General features: G+C 37.3%; 1 protein-coding gene across 20 annotated transcripts in view; it reads right to left on the bottom strand.

The window, feature by feature from the left end:
• LOC129771454 (transient receptor potential cation channel trpm) overlaps positions 1-20,823 on the bottom strand; it is a 338,130-nt gene that overhangs the window by 10,804 nt on the left and 306,503 nt on the right. For 14 of the 20 annotated variants that reach the window (XM_055775103.1, XM_055775106.1, XM_055775112.1 and 11 more), the window contains 9 exons: positions 19,599-19,628; positions 18,953-19,093; positions 18,733-18,890; positions 7,601-7,791; positions 7,284-7,529; positions 7,100-7,221; positions 6,317-7,039; positions 232-667; positions 41-166 (listed from right to left, as the gene is read on the bottom strand). In XM_055775103.1, the coding sequence (XP_055631078.1) occupies positions 41-166; positions 232-667; positions 6,317-7,039; positions 7,100-7,221; positions 7,284-7,529; positions 7,601-7,791; positions 18,733-18,890; positions 18,953-19,093; positions 19,599-19,628 (2,173 nt within the window). The remainder of the gene's footprint in view (positions 1-40; positions 167-231; positions 668-6,316; positions 7,040-7,099; positions 7,222-7,283; positions 7,530-7,600; positions 7,792-18,732; positions 18,891-18,952; positions 19,094-19,598; positions 19,629-20,823) is intronic. The other 6 variants (XM_055775096.1, XM_055775101.1, XM_055775110.1 and 3 more) reach the window with 1 other exon arrangement.

The following is a 20,823-nucleotide window of genomic DNA, read 5'->3' as shown; positions in this document are numbered from 1 at the left end:
TTGGTAATCTGAAAATAAATATCACTACCCCGCCTCTTACCTCTCAGTGAAGATGTTGGAGAAGTTATCATATGACAGACACTCTCCAACTCATCGGTTATCGACGTATATTCCGCATGGATCTGCAGCAGCAATTGCCGTCCTCTGGCTACAGGTCGTGTCACGGCTGAAAAGTGAAAAAAAAACTGATGTTTGTACTACATTCCGCAATGTAGACAAAATGTCACTCACGCTCCTCTTTCCCGCTATCCGGTTCCGATTGGGTCACGCTCTGCTGTCGCTTGATAAAGCTCGTTTGATACAAACTTGTTTGTGATTTGTTGATATCGTACCCGGAAGCACTCTCCGAATACCTTCTCCCGGCTCCCATCGAACTGTTCCGTCGCCTGGCAGCGGCCCGTTGCCGCAGTCCGTCACAGTTTGGGTCAATTATGTCGTCAGTCGATTCCTCACCAACCAAGGTGCGATCATCGCAATTCTCCAGCGGGGTCAGCGTGTCTTTGCTCTCCGTGCTGGCCGTGTCCTGACGAACGTTCACGAAGGGGGGTTTTGGTTTGGCCGATGAACTGCCGACCCCCACCGAATCCGCGGGGGATATGCCCTTCGAGGGCGGAAAGTACATTTCCGAATCTTCGGATCTGATCGATAGCTTGCGATCTTGAGAGGGCTGGGATAGGGAAGCAGATTTTTATTTATTGGGGCGATGCATTTAGTGTTTATATTATGGAGTTTTCATGACACAATAAATGGTGATATTACAAGTTATCAATCTTTTGTTTCTGACATACGTTAACAGTTTTCATCAAAAAGAATATTTTGTTAATTGTCCATAGTTAATGGCATTCAATGTTCGGAAATTGTTTACTTCAAATCCAATAATTTGAAAAAACAGTCTTTTTAAGAAATAATATGTAAAATTGGTTGTAATTTTCAATAACTAGTCAGTATATTTGATTTTTGTCAAAAATAATGATGATGCCATGCAATGTTTTGCAAGCATTTGCATGAGCAACACTCGAAGTTTATCGATTTTGGTTGTAAATGCTGGAATATGTTTCTGGACACCGAATCTAGAGTATGAAAACCCACAAAATCTGTTTTTTGAATGTACAATTTGGAATATGAGCTTTTTTAGTTACAATCTGCGTTAGTGATAGTACTGGATGTAGCAATGGTTCTCAACCGGTAGTTTTTAGGAGTCTTAAAATAGTAAAACTGTTCGATGCCCTTATTATTGTTTTGCATTATAGTTTTTTTAACACTAGAACTACCGAAACCGTCAATTTGACGGATTTCAAATTTCATGGTCACAAATTTTATATAATTTTTATGTGTTGTTCTAACATTTTATGATGACTTTTCATGAGATGTAAGGACAGTTTTTTTTATTCATATTCAATTTCCGTTTATTGGCTTTAATTTCCATAATCAGTACCACCTATACCTATTTCTACCGACACCCGTCAAATTGACGGATCTGGCAATTTCAAAGTTTATAACAATATATGCATCATCCATGGAATGGTGGACATCAATACGTATTTGCATTCAATTAGACATGCAATTTCGTGCAGTATGCGCACAATAGTTGTCCGATATGTTTAGAGTTCGGAGTAGTTAGGAAATTTAGACTGTAAACAATAGAGAAAGTATGATCACTCTATTATAACAAAATTATAACAAAATTGCTTCTTCACAGGATGGTATTGAATAGAAGTTTAACTGAGAGTAAAAGTCAGAATCTTTTTTCTTTGAGTTTGCAAAATCAAGAGATTAAAAAAATGAGAATTTTATTCCATTGTTATAACGTGTATTTTTGTGTCTAAAAAATGAGGACCTTCTTTTTTTCACGAAACGATGTACAGAAATCGATTTTCAGAAATCATGAGATTCATTCGTTTCGACATAAAAAAGGCAAACGGAATGCTCGATTACAAACTGATAAATTTGGATTAGTTTCTGAAACGTGGAAATCATTCATTGAGGACAGCCAAACTTGTTACAAACCTGATCAAAATAAAACAATAGACAAGCAACTGTTTCCTACAAATGCAAGATGCAGATTTCTACAGTATATGCCAAATAAATCGGACAAGTTCGGAATCAAATTTTGGTTAACAGTAGACGTGAAGAGTTAATACCTTATAAATGGCTTCCCCTACTTAGGTAAAGATGAACTTAGACTATCAGGGGTACCATTGAGCGAATTTATGGTATCGAATCTACCAAGCAATTATGTGAACTGTGGAAGAAATATCACTACAGATATTTTTTTTTACAAATATGGAACTCGCAAAAAAAAAAAAACAAGTAGGAACTGTGCGATCAAATAGAATAGAATTGTCAGGAACAGCTAAAGTGGTGAAAGATAACATGGCTCTTTACTCTACAAAACTCTACAAATCAGATAATATTATTCTGACAATTTATAAAAATAAACCTCGCAAAAAAGTACTGCTTCTAAGCTCTAAGCATAGATCCGTAAAAATAGATTCCAATAGAAAACAAATACCTGAAATTTTATCGTTTTACAATAAAACCAAGTTTGGAGTAGATGTAGTTGACCAGATGGCACGCTAATATAGCGTAAAAGCAGAGTCTTGTAGATGGCCATTGCAAGAGTTCTACAATATTTTGGACTTGGCAGCAATCAATTCGTGGATTTCATACAAAGAGACTTGTGATGGGAACATAACCAGGAATCAATTCTTGCTTCAATTGGCAGAACAACTTTCCAATGAATATAAATACTTCCTCCAAAAAACAACCAAACAAAGCAATGGATTGTACTACAGAAAACTCAAGTATAAGACCTCAAGAACGAAAATCTTACAATTACAACGAAAATACAATTGTGCAACAAAAACAGAGCGATGTATACTTGCAATACATGCAACAATTACGTTTATGGCAAGTGTTCATCCAGAATAAGATGTTCTTGTAGACATATAAATGTAAATATAAACCGTTTTTTGTTTATTTTTTTATTATAAACATATAAAGTGTTATATTAAATGTGGTTTTTGTCAAATCACATTCTTTTATTAACATAAACTATGTCAAAATCATTCAATGCCTTGAGGAAGGTCATTTGGAATTATAGGCGATCTTTTAGTCCGTCAACTGAATAATGACCAAAGCAAAATTGAAATTTTGCCATCGTCTTCTGTTTCCGCCCAGATGGTTTTCTGAACAGGATTCTAGAGATGATTGGTCTCGTCACACTTCGATGATGTAGAAGAAATAATTTCAAATGTGACCAATGCTGGTTGGTCGCTAGTAATGTTTGGTTGACGATTTCGTCTGGACGTTTAACTGTACGGAATTTCACCTTCCGTAAGAGAAAACGTTTTCTGTAAACTTTCCGGTTCCACGAGATTTTCAGAACAATTGATAGTTTCACTATTTCACTACGATGGTTTATTTGCGACTGCACGATGTACTGAGCATCTCGTGACCTATTTAAACTGTACACGCTACGGAGAATTATTGCATCTTTACTCGAATATTCTGGAATATTCGCTATAAACAATGCAGCTTTGTTTTATAGCGGGTCCGTTTTCGTCAGTTCCTTTTCTATGACAATTCGATTGTGATTGTTTTGATTCAGTATGTTATTGTTTATATGTTGTTGTTGAAAATTCGATTGTGTGTGTTCTCTTTATTTAAATCCGATTGCTTCGTCCGGACTGGGCCGTAATATATTCTTATTTATAAAGCCCTTAAATTTGAGAAACTCACCTCAAATATTCAAAAGTATAATAGGAAGGTCAAAAATAACCTTTTAAAAATGTAAAATTGAAAAAAAAGATAATCAGCCATAGGAAAGGTTGTTGATTGTTCGATGGCTGGAGGGGGGTCAAACTATAAAACTTCTTCTTCTTATTGCTATAGAAGCTTCAAAGTTCTGGTTCTGGACTAATACCGACCCTCTCGTTACTCCGAAAAAAGTCAATTTGAAAATATTAAAGTTTACGTTGTTTTCAAAAAGATTTTTGACTGCCTAGAAAAGAATTCACTCTGAGAGAGCACAGATGTCAATGTGATTTTTCATCAGTTGATACTTCACATTACTTGATACTTGACGAAGAAATGAATTTATAATAGAAATTACGCCTTTTTTCTGTTAGCGTTTATATCCACGATGTATTTTCGCGTCACAATATTTCTAGCCTATTTGTGACATTACACTTTTTTGACGTGCCGCTGCTGATTTCTATGGTCTCGACGGTTTCGACTACTGTGCATCGAGCTGGCTACTGCTTATATACAGATTTTTGTGATTTCAATACCTTGTTTCCAAAGCAATTTTCGAGTCATTGAAACAAGTTTTTGGATCAATAAGTAACAAACATATAATGCGTAGACATTTCTTCCAATCGGCAAAGAGATATTAATGCTCAAAATCTTGTTTCTCCAATGTAATGCTCTCGATCTCGAAACTTTGAACTTACATCTCAGTGTAGAAATGAAAGACGTAGACCGACGTCAAGTTTCCTTTTCACATAAAAAGTCTTGAATAAAAATATCATGTTAAAATTCTCTACAGCTTTTAATACTTCCCCTTGGTTCACCGTGACTGGTTCGCTCTGACATCCTTTCTCTCAGATAAAGAGTTAGGAAATCAGCGCGCTGCACAGTGGTCCCTGAGAAAATTTAGGCGGCCAAAACTCAGATTTTTTAGCCAAAAACTAATTTTTTGGTAGATTGGGGTTTTCGGATACGCTGAGTTCATTTTTCAACTCGGTTTCACCAAAAAACCAAAAAAAAAATGGGTATATAACCCATATAACCGCAAGGTTGACGTGGGACTACCTTAGCTTAGCAATCATTCGTTTGTATTGATTGAATTTTTGATTGAATGCAATAGTTTCCAATTTCAATTGAATTCAATATATTTGCTTTGTGAGTAAAAAGTTTGAACAAATGCCATGTAAAGTCAATTCATGCATTGTGATAGATTGTTCTTCGTTACAAGTAAATTTAATGACAGACCTTTTATGTTTGGTGTGATTCCTGGAACAAAATATATGTAATACAATATATATGTATTATCAAACGATTATTTTATTTTACATTTACATTTCCCTCTGAAGTTTACATCTCTCAAGTGTACGTACTTCTCGAACCGCGAATTTGCTTGAAACTGGAAAGTTCATTCGCTTCTAGTGTCTGCACGATTTTCCCAGGTTCCTACGTTTAGAAGATCGTGTTAGAACAGACATATTCCAGTCTGCACAAAGGCAAGCGAGGACAAAAGTACTCGCAGTTTGCATTTATTTGCAGAACCGATTTCCCCAGAAACCTTGGTTTTGAAGTCTGTGTTAGGGAAACACATTTCAATCGGAACAAAAATACCCTCGACTCGTATGTATTCGCAATGCCGATTTCCCCACGCTCCATGTATTTGAAGTCTGTGTTAGGGAAACACATTTCAGTCGGAACAAAAATACCCCCGACTTACATGTATCTGCAATGCCAATTTCCCCAAGAATCCATGGATTAGAAATGTGTTAGGGAAACATATTTCAGCCGGAACAAAAATAACCCCAACTTGCATGAAATTCCGATTTCTTCCAGGCACCTTGGTTTAGAAATCTCTGTTAGGGAACATTTTTCGGTGAGAACAAAAGTCCCCCTACTTTCATGTAATTGCAATGCCGATTTCCCCAAGGCTGCTTGGTTTTTAAGGCTGTATTAGGGAAACCGTAAATCGGGCCAATCAAAACGAGGCAGTTAGGGCGTTTAGATAACGCCTAATATTTTACAGTTATTCAATTGTTTATCTAATGAAAAATAACATTTTGTTAGTTGCGATAGATGCGTAGAAATATTCACTATCAATTGATGCAAACATCTTTCCGATCTAGTAAGAAATGTTCGAGTTATAAGCATTCGAAATCTTTCATTTTTTCCTGCACGTTCTGTGTTCAGGTTTTCATTTTACCCCCCATATATTCCGGTTAGACGTAGTCCCACGTCAAAAGTGGATAGAAGATACACCCAAGCGATTGACCAGAAACGGCACGAATTGATCAACAGAAGATCTGTTTCGCCAGAAACTCCGGGATGCTGGTTGGGAGGTTTTAATGTATCCTCCATATATTCCGGATTTTTCACCAAGCGAGTGTCTTGTTTTGCTGTCTCATATTGCTCTTATATTACTCTGGAATACATATTACACAAATGCTGTGCCAGTATAGGAGAGTAGCAAATTTTATGTTATTTTGAAGCTCATTTTATGTAATAACTCGAGATATCAAAACATGTGCTAAAAATTATTTTAGGTGTACAAAGACATTGCAATTTTACTCACCGCAATAGTTTTCTCCGGCGAACGGTCACTTTCATTCTCCTCGGGCACTGTGCGCACCTCAAAGTGCATCCCATCGTCAAAAATGTAAGCATCCGGCCGTACCTCCGTTAGGGATCGATTAATTTTCTTCCTCGGGTTGATCGGCACAATCGTGCTATCACTCTCCGATATGGTTCTCGTGCGGACGTCAAGCAGGGCCCCACCCCCGCCACTTCCACCACCTCCCCCCGCGCTCACATTACCCGTCGATTCGTTCAGGTTATCCTGCAGCTGGGTGTGGGCCGACATAAACCGATGTATCACAGCTAAGTGCGAAAGAATCTGATCGGCCGATTCTTCCACTTTACGCAGCCGAAACTCAATGTTTTGAACGGTTGCCGTTTGCATGTTTTCTTTCTGATTTATATCCTCGATTTTCTGCGACATATTCTCCACTCGTTCGTCGGTATTTTTGATACGCTCTTCGGTGGATTGTTGCAGCAGAATGTCCTGCTCCCGGAAGTATCCTTCGATGCATTCCTCCTCGAAATCGTACAGCCGCTCCATGTCCTCTTTTTCGAGAAACAGCTTCAGCCCATTGTCACGAGATTGCTGGAGACCTTTGGCTTTCCGAATCAGATAACGGAGGAATGAGTAACAGTGACAAAATGCAATCAGCGGTGGTGGCAGCACTGGTTTTTGCTGGTATTCCATCACGACTGTGAAGCGTTGAAACATCCACACCTGAGGCAAAAAATCAGTTTGAAAAGCAATCTTCATATGTGGACAAAAAACCCAATATACCTGATGCGAGACGGCGTTCACTTCAATGAAGATGTTGTTGAAAACCGCAATCAGCAGATTAATTAACAGGATGTTTGCGATCAAAAGATACATCGACATCGCAATTGGCGTGACCCAATGACCTGACGAAAGAACGTTCACAGTAATCGTTATATTTCGGGTGGTCCCACTCTTCAATACTCACCTGTCACACATTGCGGCTGGGAAGGGTCCTCGCCACAGGGTGGATCGATATCGTCGGCAAACACCTCTCCGTACAACATGAAGTAAGGCTGATAGTACACGTCTCGCACCAACCGCCAGCTGGCGTCATTGTTGGGGAACAGTATAGCCTGTCGACTCACTCCGAAGCTCATCAACACCACCAATAAGAGAACAACGAAATAAATCATGTTTTTCACCATCTTTCCCATCATTGTCACCAGCGGTCCTGGGAGGGGGAGAAGAAGCATATTAATTAGGCTTGTTTAGAGAAATATTTTTTGTCGCCGACGCTCTCACCCAAGTACTTGTTCACACCAAGAATATTCAATATCCGCAAATACCAGTAGATGCTATCCACGCAGTAAATCACTCGGCCCACATCCATCGTGTATGGTCGCAGCCGGAGGACGAGTCCGATGAGGAAGAAAATTATGGCCGCAGCGTCGCAAGGATTCCACATATTCCAAGCCCAAACAGAAAATTTGTGGCTGAAACGAGCGAGATTAATGCATGTGGTAATTTGTACGGCTCGCAAGACGGATTGGGAGTGCGTGTGTCAAACGCATTATTTCCGGTTTTATCGCCGCACCGGAAAGCGGCGGGCCTTCAAACTAAGGTTTCTAAGATTATCATAGTGTGATGTGTCAATGTCAGTTATTAGAAGAACCATTTCATGGTGTGAAATCGAATCTTAAATCAAATTTCTATAACAAATGAACTTGAAATATCTGGCAAAAATATGATCTAACGTGCTTTGATCGATCTTTTACAAGCTTTGTTCCCTACAATTTTATAGAGCAAATACAACTCGTCTAGGGGATTGTCAGTACCATCTCAGATTGCAGTGAATCATTGTTGGTGTATAGTTGGTGTTAGTAAAAAAGGGCCATTTTTTTAATTTTTACAAAAATATTTTACTCAAAAACAGATTGTTTTCAGGCATAATTCTCGTTCAAAATTTTTCAACCACTTGTAAATAACACGTTTCTCCGTTACATGGAATAAATGTTTGATACAGACAATACGATAGAATAAAGACAGCCCTAAATCGAACAACTCTTCTTTCGAATTTTAACGATCCATTTTTATTTATATAGATAGAATCCATTTCCATTTTCGAACGAAGATAAATTTCGTTATCGCAAACATCAAATGGACTAAAAACGCTTGTCAATATGTAATTGTAGAACATATACGAATTGAATTTTCCATTTTCCTTCAGAGTTTTCCGAAAATTTTCAATTGTCATGTTTGGTTGGAATATGTGTGTTATTTTTTATGGGACCCCCTCTCCTTTCTCGAGGAGGAAGGGGTGTCATACCATCATAGAATCATTTCTCGTACCCAAAACCCCTCACACCCCTTATTTGGCTCCATTCGCACCTCTCCTCAGAGAGGTGGGTAGAGTGTCTTACCAGTATAGAAACATTTATTGCACCCTAAAACCTCCATATGCCTAGTTTGGTTTCATTTGCGTGGTTAATTCTCGAGTAATGTAGAAATTTGTGTTTCATTTGTATGGCAGGGGTGAAGTGTCTAACCACCATAGAAACATTTATTGCACCCTAAAACCTCACCATGCCAAATTTCGTTTCGTTTGCTTGGTTAATTCTCGAGTAATGCAGGAATTTGTGTTTTATTTTTATGGAGCTCCCCCTTAGAGAGGGGAAGGGGTCTCAAACTATCACGAAAACCTTCCCGGCCCCAAAAACCCCTACGTACCAATTTTCATGTCGATCGGTTCAGTAGTTTCCGACTATATATATAGAAAGATATAATTTTTTGAAATAACACCAAAAAACCATTATTTTGAAAATTGAAATTCAGAAAAAAATAAATATATGAATAACCTTTACAATAGCCATTCGTACATCGGAAGATGGACACTTTTAAAAAGTTTTCAAACAACAACTTTTTTTTTTAGAAATTAATTTCGATTAACGTCAAGATAGCGATATATAACCTCCTGCCAACCCAAGTGCTCTTGACCTCTCGCTTTGCTCGAATTCACTATCGTTAGATAGCAAGTGGAATGTAATCCAGGATCCCAACGGTAGTGATCACTTGCCAATCAAAATTTCTATCACCAATGGGTTGAATTCTTCTGAATCAATAAACATGGCATACGACCTCACAAGACACATTGACTGGAAAAAATATGCGGACGCGATTGCTCTAGCCATCAATTCCAGAGATGGTTTGTCTCCATTGGAGGAGTATAACTTCATTTCTCGTTTGATCTATGACAGCGCGGTTCGCGCTCAAACAAAATCCATCCCAGGTTCCACTATTCGTCGAAGGCCTCCCAATCCATGGTGGGATAGCCAGTGCTCCAAGCTTTATGGAGATAAATCGAATGCATTTAAAGCTTTTCGGAAACGTGGAACCATTGAGAATTTTCAAACGTATTTGGACCTTGAAAATCAATTTAAAAACTTGATCAAAGGGAAAAAACGTGCCTATTGGCGAAATTTCGTGGGAGGTTTGTCACGAGAAACGTCAATGAAAAAATTATGGAATGTGGCTCCAAACATGAGAAATCGCTCTTCATCCAATGAAAGCGAGGAATATCTTTAATTTTGCACGAAAGGTTTGTCCTGATTCCGCTCCTGTGCAAAAAATTGTTCGAGATATACCACAAGATAGGTGCGATCTTGATTCCGAGTTTTCGATGGTAGAATTCTCTCTTGCTCTTCTTTCATGTAACAATTCTGCTCCAGGATCTGATAAAATAAAATTCAACTTGCTAAAAAACCTCCCTGATGTAGCGAAACATCGCTTGTTGAATTTATTTAATCAGCTTCTGGAGCATAATGTTGTTCCGGATGATTGGAGACAAGTGCGAGTTATAGCAATACAAAAACCCGGATAACCCGCGTCCGACTTCAATTCGTACCGCCCAATAGCAATGCTGTCTTGTATACGGAAATTGTTGGAGAAAATGATCTTGTTTAGCCTTGATCGATGGGTTGAAACGAATGGCCTACTCTCAGATACACAATATGGCTTCCGCAATGGCAAGGGGACGAATGATTGTCTTGCGTTGCTTTCTTCAGAAATTCAAATGGCTTACGCCGAAAAAAAAACAAATGGCTTCAATATTCTTGGACATAAAGGGGGCCTTTGATTCAGTTTCAATAGAGGTTTTGTCAGACAAATTACACTCTCGGGGTCTGCCGCCTCTATTGAATAATATGTTATATAACTTGCTTTGTGAGAAACATTTGAACTTTTCTCACGGAGATTCGGCAGTAAGTCGGGTCTCTTACATGGGCCTCCTCCAGGGCTCATGTTTAAGCCCCCTTTTGTACAACTTCTAGGTAAGCGACATCGACAATTGCCTTACACAAAATTGCAGCCTAAGACAACTTGCAGATGATGGAGTGGTGTCTGTCGTAGGATCAAACGAATCCGACCTGCAAGGACCCTTACAAGATACTTTGAACAATTTTTCAACCTGGGCCATTGGGCTAGGGATCGAATTCTCCACGGAGAAAACAGAGATGGTGTTTTTTTCTAGGAAGCATAAACCAGCAAAACCAAAGCTTCAACTTTTGGGTAAACCGATCACTCATGCTATGTCATTTAAGTATCTTGGTGTCTGGTTCGACTCCAAATGTACTTGGGGGGCCCATATTAGGTATCTGAACAAAAAATGTCAACAAAGAATAAACTTTCTCCGTACAATTACCGGCACCTGGTGGGGAGCCCACCCCGAAGATCTTATAATGTTGTATCGGACAACTATTCTCTCAGTGATAGAGTACGGCAGTTTCTGTTTTCAATCAGCTGCCAAAACACACCTCATTAAACTCGAGCGAATTCAGTATCTTTGTCTCCGTATCGCGTTGGGATGTATGCCCTCAACGCATACCATGAGTCTCGAGGTTTTGGCAGGCCTACTCCCACTAAAAGATCGCTTCAATTTATTATCTCTTCGGTTCCTCATCCGGTGTAAGGTTATGAACCCATTGGTGATCGGAAATTTTGAACAGCTGATCGCGCTAAATTTTCAATCTGGGTTCATGAGTCCATTCATGAATTCATCTCCGTGCAGGTTGATCCTTCTTCGTATATTCCCAACCGTGTTTGTTTTCCTGACTACATCAATTCCTCTGTACATTTTGATCTGTCCATGATGCAGGATATCCATGGAACATCAGATTATCTTCGATCGAGGATCGTTCCAACGATCTTGGGGATATCAATTGTGATAATATGTACTTTACTGATTTACTGAGTCCTCTATGAATAAGTCCACTAGATTTGGAGTGTTCAACGAATTTTTTAGCACCTCCCACAGTCTTCAGAATTCTTGCTCAGTGTATGTTGCTGAATTGGCAGCGATACACTGGGCGCTGGACAGCGTCGCCTCAAGACCTGTTGAACACTATTACATTGTAACGGATAGTCTTAGTTCTGTGGAAGCTATCCGTTCAGTGAGGCCGGAAAAGCACTCGCCGTACTTCCTTGAGAGAATACGAGAAATTTTGAGTGCTTTATCCAGACGCTGTTATGTCATTACCTTTGTCTGGGTCCCTTCACATTGCTCAATTCCGGGTAATGAGAGGGCTGACTCATTAGCAAAGGTAGGTGCAATTGAAGGCGATATTTATCAGCGTCAAATCGCCTTCAATGAATTTTATTCTTTAGTCCGCAAAAATACCATAGTTAACTGGCAACGCAAATGGAACGAAGATGAATTGGGCCGGTGGCTCCACTCGATTATCCCTAAGGTTAGCCTCAAACCATGGTTCAAAAGTCTGGACTTGAGTCGGGACTTTATTCGCATCTTCTCCCGACTCATGTCCAATCACTGTTCGTTAGACGCGCTACTCTTTCGTATTAATCTTGCCGACAACAATCTTTGTGTTTGTGGCCAAGGTTACCACGACATCGAGCACGTTGTTTGGTCGTGCGAGCTGTATCTTGTCGCCAGATCGAATTTAGAAGACACCCTTCGGGCTCGAGGAAGGCAGCCCATGGTACCGGTGAGAAACGTGTTGGCTCGGTTAGAACTTGAATACATGTCCCAAATATATGTATTCCTTAAAGCAATCGATCTTCGTGTGTTAATGGCCTTATACCCTTAGTTTTTCCTTTTCCTTTTCCTTTGTGAGAGATCGGATCCCTTCTTAAGAATAAGATGAAATGTAAATACATATTAGATATAAGATAGGTTTAAGAATTGAGTGTGATGAGTGTGATTGAGAGTGTGAGTGTGATCATTGTCAACATATCCTCATACCCCCTCCATTCCCTGAAGAAAATATGTCACCCTTCTAAACTCGAGTAGACCGCGAGTAATCGGTTTCCTATATTATTAACATTAGAATTAAGGAAAAATGTATATATACTAGTAACAATACAGTAAGGAGTTCGGCTCCTTTAAACCTATGTAACTGAGCCTGTAAAAATAAACGATTTGAATAAAAAAAAATAAGATAGCGATATAGTGTATTCGACAAAAATTTATATCTTATTCAAATAAGAAATTTTGTTAATTAAGGGTTTCTGTCGAAATAATTACTTTTTTCGAAGACTCCTGTAAAAAATATGTTTCACTCGTAACATTTTTGTTTGTAAATTCTCGCATTTGACATGTTCTTGGTATGTTTCTAAATAGTAACAAGTTTGCGGAATATGTAAATCGCGATAATTTACAAATAAAAATGTTACAAGTTTAACAGTAATTAAAAAAAAACAAAAAAAACAAACAAGAAATAGTTGTTGCTGGGAAAACTGTTTCCCTATAGTAGTGACTTTTTTTCGAAGTATGCATGATTTGTTGGTGATTGTATGAGCTATTCATGTATATGTTATTCAAAATTAATAAAAAAAAAACATATTTTTGAGAAAAATGGATTTAAATTTTCTTTTTTTCAATTATTTTTTTTTAATTTGCTTGATATTTTTGAATGAAAACATGAATAATTTCCTACATTTCATTGTTTACCCAACATTTGATGTTCTTATACCTTTTGAGTGAGAATTTTTTTGAAGTTTTCTTTTTAACTTTTGTCTCGATAAATCTTCACTCAAAAACTAGAAGACTTACATAATGATGGTTAAAGAATGAAATGTAGGAAATCATTCAAGTCTTCAAAAATATCAAACAAATTAATAAACCGAAATTTAGTGGAATCAAAAGAATTACCAACAAGTCACCCATACATCGGAAGAAGGGCAATGCTACATGGGAAAAGTATTCCCAACAACAACTTTTTCATATAATTGAAGGCGATATTTATCAGCGTCAAATCGCCTTCAATGAATTTTATTCTTCAGTCCGTAAAAATACCATCGCTAACTGGCAACGTAAGTGGAACGAAGATGAATTGGGTCGGTGGCTTCACTCAATTATCCCTAAGGTTAGCCTCAAACCATGGTTCAAAAGTCTGGACTTGAGTCGGGACTTTATTCGCACCTTCTCTCGACTCATGTCCAATCACTGTTCGTTAGACGCGCTACTCTTTCGTTTTAATCTTGCCGATGGCAATATCTGTGCTTGTGGCCAAGGTTACCACGACATCGAATACGTTGTTTGGTCGTGCGAGGAGTATCTTGTTGCCAGATCGAATTTAGAAAACTCTCTTCGGGCCAGAGGAAGACAGCCCAATGTGCCGGTGAGAGATGTGTTGGCTCGGTTAGACCTTGATTACATGTCCCAAATATATGTCTTCTTAAAAGTTATCGATCTTCGTGTGTGATTGTCCTTATATCCTTATATTCTCCTTTTCCTTTTCCTTCGCGAGAAATCAATTCCCTTCTTACTAACAATAGAATAAGGTGAAATGTAAATAGATATAAGATATAAGATATGCTTAAGAATTGAGTATGATGAATGTGAGTGCGAATGTGAGTGTGAACATTGTCAACATATCCTTATATCCCTTCCTTTTCCTGAAAAAAATGTCACCCTTCTAAACTCGAGCAAACCGCGAGTAATCGGTTCTCTACTTCATTAACACTAGAATTAATGAAAAATGTTTATATATACTTGTAACAATACAGATAGGAGTTTGGCTCCTTTAAACTTATGTAACTGAGCCTTTTACAGCCTTAAACGATTTAATAATAAAAAAAAACTTTTTCATATTTTCTTAGAAAAAATTCGACGGGTTGTTCTCGAGACACGACCGATGAAAGGTTTAATGGCTTGCGTGGTTTTGTAGAATAATTTCGAGAAGAAACAATCCTTTCTTGCCTTTACGAGAAAAAAACACTAGTTAGTCATATGTCGCAAATTGTTTCTTTATATCAATGCACCCACTGCACTGAGTATTTAACGAGAGGCATTTTCCGTGCATCGCCATTCAACAAGCATCAAACACGCGTCTAACAGATGCAGCGATAAAAATGAAACATCGCGAGAATCTCCGTTTATGAATAATCGTTTCTCGACTCTCGGTCAAAACCGTCAACAAAGATAGGAGTTTGTTGCATCAGAACCGAGCCGAGGCGCACGAGAGCAAATACGAATGGCAACTAAAAGTATCGAAGGTGTGCTATTCAGATGTACAGAAAATGAACAAGTTCCAAGTTTCGCTCAACGAAAACAAGCAACACACACAAAGCCAAACACTGATGGCTAGAAGCGACCTATACTCATTTGCACTCGTCTCTTTTTTCGCCTGCTTTGCCATGGGTCGGAGTGTTGTGTTAATTGCAATGCCAGATGCACTTCAAGTGAAATATTCGCTAGCGTTCAAAGCTCGAGGGGAAACATTAAGCACAAAACGAGCAGAATATGCGACCTATACGCTAGCGACATCTTACTTACTATGCAAGGGTGAAGTTTACTTGGCAAATATTCTTTTTTCGCTATCACCCTTCGTTATTTCTATTCTAGCGGCTGCATAAGTTGCCCGTTATTGACAGCTCGTTCGGGAAAGCACACAAATAGACAGAACAAATGTATGAGGAAATGGGAATGCTTCCAATTTCCATCAATTTAAACCATATACAGACTATATATTGTAATGTATAGCATATCAAACAAATCTTAGAAAATTTCCGATTCGATTGGTATGAAAATCGTTAAAATCCGTTCGCAGCAAAAATAGTTATTAACGTTAACTTTATTTCATAAAAACGTGACCTGTTTTCTGATTTGGCCACCTTAATGTAAGACGTAGTTCTACGTCAAAAATACCACAGGGCGAACTCGATTATATACAATTTTTGATTTCTTTTCATTATACAGGGTTTTCCATTTCGGGTTTCCGAAAGTATACAGCCCTGCGCTGTCAACCGTTTGACATAGCTGTCAACCAAAGCGTCATATCGTTTTTGAATAAAAAAGAAGAATTTCATTTTTGATTCATCCCCTCAAAGTCAGAAAATACCTTTCTCAAATGAAAAAAGTAAATCTATCCACATTCTCTCAGAAGGTGACAGAAGATCATATTCGATGAAAAAAATCCTTACACGCATATGTTCAAATTTCAACAATGACAGGGTTATAGAACTTTTTTTTGATTCGGACTCTCTTGCCTCAAACTGGCTCTACTCTGAAAAGTACGCCGCGTAACCCAATTCAGTTGCCTTCATTTGAAAGATGAGAAAATTTATTATAGGATACAGTAGTGGAACATCTAAATTAGTGGATTTTAATAACATTTTGGAAGTGAAAAACTTAAATGTTTATAAATTTTTAATGTGTTATTATTAATTTTATCCTAAAAAAATACATTAAACTAGGCCACTGAACAAAGTTTTCTATGCTATGGCGCATGGCGTTCGATTTTTCGGAAGCCAACAACCTCCAGCACGAATTCAACAAAGTTGCAAAACTAGCAGGAAGAGATTGGGCTTCTAGCTTCATGTGGAACCACAGTCTGTCTCTTCGACCCCAAACACAGGGCAACGAAGCAACAGCGCTGCAAAGTGTCGGAATCCTCAGAACCAAAACCAAGATGAGGAATAAAAATAAACAATTGCTTAAAAATAGTTCAAAATGAATTCCAAATGAAAAATGTTTTTATTTTCACCATGCATTCAATTCAATAACGGTTATGTTTCGTTTATCTTTATGTTTTCACAATGAACTTCATTGTTTTTTATATATTTTTTTCATCAACAATGAGTTTCAAATAAATCAAGTGAAGGTGTATTTATAAACTCGATCTATATAAATAAAAATGATTTGGTATCCGTTCCTTACGATTTAACTCAAGAACGGAACCACGGATTTAAACAATAAGTATCAGGATTGATGCGTCTTAGTCTGCATCAGGTTTATATCTCAAAAAAGAAACTATATACTGAGAGTATAGATTACGTACATAAAAATAACTTCTATGGGAACTTGAGTGTTCGAAATTATTTATATCAATATATCAATTGTGTGTGAGACGAAGTTCGCTGGGTCAGCTAGTTTGTTAATAAAAACGAACTCTTTTTCAAATGTTGGACATTTTCGGATATCTTATATTGTCAGTCTCTTTCCTTCCAAAAATTTCCACGTGGTATGTTCGACTATAACACCCACTCTTTTCCATCCATAAAAAACACAGAACACCCCCCTCCTGCCTGCTGGACGGTGCCTATACTCTCTAGTAATGATGCTTCTCTCGCTTCTGATGATAAAGCATTTATTTTTGGTATAAATTATCTCAGAAGTTCAATCCATTAAGTGCGCACCTTTGCCTCCACTATGGGGCAAAGGTGCGCATTTGTCTTTTTGTATTAAAATAGGTATTTGTCCAATTACAAAAACAACTCGAGAAATGCTTGTACTACGTTTCGAAGGTAATATATATATATATATATATATATATATATATATATATATATATATATATATATATATATATATATATATATCTATATATATACGGAATTTTATTTGCTTTTATTTCAAGAGTTATTGGACGACGACAGTTAGGTGCCAATAAAGGTTTTGGGTGCCAATAAGAGTAGTTATCTAGATTTTCTATTCAGAACTTGTTCCGAAATGTTGATTTGCACGATAATATACCCTATGCAAAATATTAGCTCAGTCGAGATTCATTTATTGGTGTCACAAACTTTAAAGTTTTTTAGTTTTTTGAAACCCGAAAAATCACAGGAAATCGGGAATTTAAAAAAATGGTGCTAAATGTCTTAAAATTGCATGACTCATCGAGATTCACAGTTATCTCAAAAAATTTTTTTTGTCAAAAATCAATTTTTCACACGAAAAAACGACTAAGTGCCAAAAAAAAAACATTTTTTTTACAAAAAAAAATTTGAGATGACTATAAATCTCGACGGGTAATGCAATTTTAAGACATTTGGCATCAATTTTTTTAGAAAACCTCGATTTTGAGTGATTTTTCGTTTTGTCAAAAAAAATCAAATTTTAACGTTTGTGACACCAGTAAATGATAATCGAGATAACTATTTTTATTGGCAACCAAAACCATACTTTTCGTTTCCTACTCCGAAAAAAAAGTCCCAGAGTGCCAATTTTTGACAAAAAAAAATGTTTTCGAGATAACACTAGATCTCAACGTTTCATGCAATTTTAAGATATTTGGCATACATTTTTTTCTGAAATCCCAGATTTCTTTTACTTCCCCCTTGGGTGATTTTTCGATTTTCAAAAAACTCAAACTTTGACCGCTTTGCGCCACTCTCCCTTAAGTCCGATTGAGCTGAAATTCGGCATAGGGTGTTTTTTCGAGGTGGTGAACATTTTATATGAGGTAAAAATGTTGAGGTTGAAATTAGAGATGACCATTTTCATTGGCACCATACCACCACCATACATAAATCTAAACAATTTCCTATATTTAATTATTTGTATTATTTTGTAGGTATTATAGTTTTCGAGTTAACATTAAGTATTTTAATTCTTTTTTCAATATTTGCAAACTTGCTTAATTGACCAATGTTTTCACACCCACAACGTTGCAATGCTATCTGAGATGGTGCTGCCAACTCCTAAGACGAGTTGGCATGAAATTGGACAAAGCCTTCTCGTACAACATTGTGACAGGTTACAAAAAGGGATGGTTTCCATACAATCCACAAAACCAAGAGCAGAATTAACCACTGAGAAAGTAATTCAATATTAATTTAATAATTTGGTTTTGACTACATCAATGACTTGAATTTCAAATATGGCGCAAACCTGACGGAACCTTCCGTTATGCACGAGAACAATAAAAAGCGCTCAAAACCCATGTAACAAATATTATTATGGGCTAGGGCCATGTCTAGGTTCTCATCTAATTTGTGTATAGATAAGTCTAAGTAGTCCTATAAAAATGAGTGAACAAATTCCAATTTCACTAAATTGGCTTTGACGAGTCTCCCAGTAATAATATTCAAATTCAATTAATACACTTTATCTAGTCTTCTGAAGCGTCTTGCTTCAGAAAAGGGAAAAAGCGCGGCGAAACGGCTTAGGGTTAACGAGCATTAAAATATCTATTACTCACGAGATCGCTACCGGCTCGGAGGATACAATCTCCCTTATCTTCTCGCAGCCCAGCGTCGTGATGTACGCTATCGAGTATACCTCCTGCCAGCTAGGGTAGGCCTCCATCCGAACCAGCACCGTGTAGGTGAAGAGCACCAGAAAGAACACGTACGCCATCTGAAATGGTTAGAAAATTAGTGGCTTTACGAGCGACACAAACCCACAAAGCCCACACTTACCGAATCCGCCCAAAACTTGGTGATGGGAGCGGTGTAGAACTCGTAAAACTTCTTCTTCAGCTTGAGTGGACGCTGGTGGCGCACGAAGTGGTCGTACATGTAGTCCTTGTACTGGGTGTTCTCCGAGTCCGTCAGCGAGACCTTGGGGTGGATTGAATTGGGTTACTTCCAAAGAGTCGGATATATTGGGATGATTAACAAATATTGAATAAAATTGTACATATAATTATAACGGAATTGTTTTGCGCTGGATTGTATTCTCGAATAAATTTATAATGATTGAAGCTAACAAGCAAACAATAAAATTGATAAGAGCATCATAAATTCATGTTCACTTTTTAGCGCGAAAAAAAACCTTCGAAGGGTAAATGTAATCGAACCGATTACTGGGTAAAGGAAACACTTTTGAAATTGAAGCCATGCCGATTGATACCTAATAAAAATAATTTAATTTCAATCAAAAATGAATCACTCAATATGATAGTAAAATATATATTTATGCGAACGTATTGGAGTGAATCCTTGATAATATCGATACAATCAACGAAAGAAGACATTGAGATATTTGAAAAACGTTTAATATACAACGACACAATATCTATAGCATCGAAAATGGAACAATTGTTGGTATAACGCCAAAACTAACTTTTGCCTTCAGACATCCGGTCAGACCTACCTAAAAAGTTAATTGACAGCAATTTAGAATGTTGGGTAGTAGAAGGTAGCGAAACAAATTTTAACGAGCTCAACATAAACAATCTTAATTAAAATTCGGAAATATCATTCAAAAACTGGTGTTGCGCATTCAGATGTTTGTTTGTGGTGTTCTTATTATGATTACAAGACACTGAGATTCAAAGACGCATCCAAAAGCTTGAGACTACTTAAGAATTATTTCTGTACATCCCGAAAGTATCATTGATTTTTACTGAGTTCATTTTGGAAACATCAACCCGGGAAGAGTTACGGCAATCCCACGTGGAAATATCTACCTTTCGTCTCGGACCACAAATTTTGAACATGTCGAGATAAGAGACTTATGATTTGGTCTCTCTTTTCTCCGTTTTAGCCCTTATGGACCACACCGACCAGTAGAATACATATTCGAAGAGTTGTACTATACTATTCAATGCCGTGGTCGTTAAAAAGCGAATATTTTAGGTACTTAATATTTATTGTAATCGAGGGGATCGGGTCGGGTCCCCTTTCTCTACCCGTTTGGTTTGGTTAGACCAAATAGATAAGATACCATTTCATATAAAATCACCCAAAACGGCCTTTCGCCAACTTTATCGGAACGGGCTTGCCTGGGTAAGGGAGTAAAAAGCGCTCCAAACCAAATCACCCGTTTTATAGAAAATATTATATAGAGTACCAAATAAGAAATTTTGACTATTTTTTAAACGTAAAACGTACTCTTCAATTTTTTGCACGCCATTCTCGATAGCTTTGAGATAAAAATTTAAAAAAAAATACTGAAAGTGCGTCTTACTATGGTGCATCGAGAAATATTATCGTTGTTATTTTTTTATTAAAAATCTAAGTACTACAAAAAATTCTGAAATTTTGAAATTTTTTTTTGGGCGATTTACAGATTCAGTACTACTCTTATTCGTATTTAAATATGTGTCTACGCTTTTTCTAGATATGTGTGATTTTTTTAACATTTATCTTTAACTTAAACAGTGTTACGCGATCAAAAAAAAAAAAATACAGTTATACCTCGATATAAGGCAACTTTATTTGTTTTCTCGTTACGTTGTATCGATTTTCTGATTTTCTATCACCCAGCAGTATTCATAAACCTTTCTTATGTCCATTTAAGGTAATTTATCGTAGACAAACATGACCAGTTTTAGGTAGAGGAAAAG

This window comes from Toxorhynchites rutilus, chromosome 2 (assembly GCF_029784135.1).
Source record: "Toxorhynchites rutilus septentrionalis strain SRP chromosome 2, ASM2978413v1, whole genome shotgun sequence".
NCBI classification, from domain to species: domain Eukaryota; kingdom Metazoa; phylum Arthropoda; class Insecta; order Diptera; family Culicidae; genus Toxorhynchites; species Toxorhynchites rutilus.
Note: the sequence above shows the minus strand (reverse complement) of the source record. Positions and strands in the feature narration are given on the sequence as shown.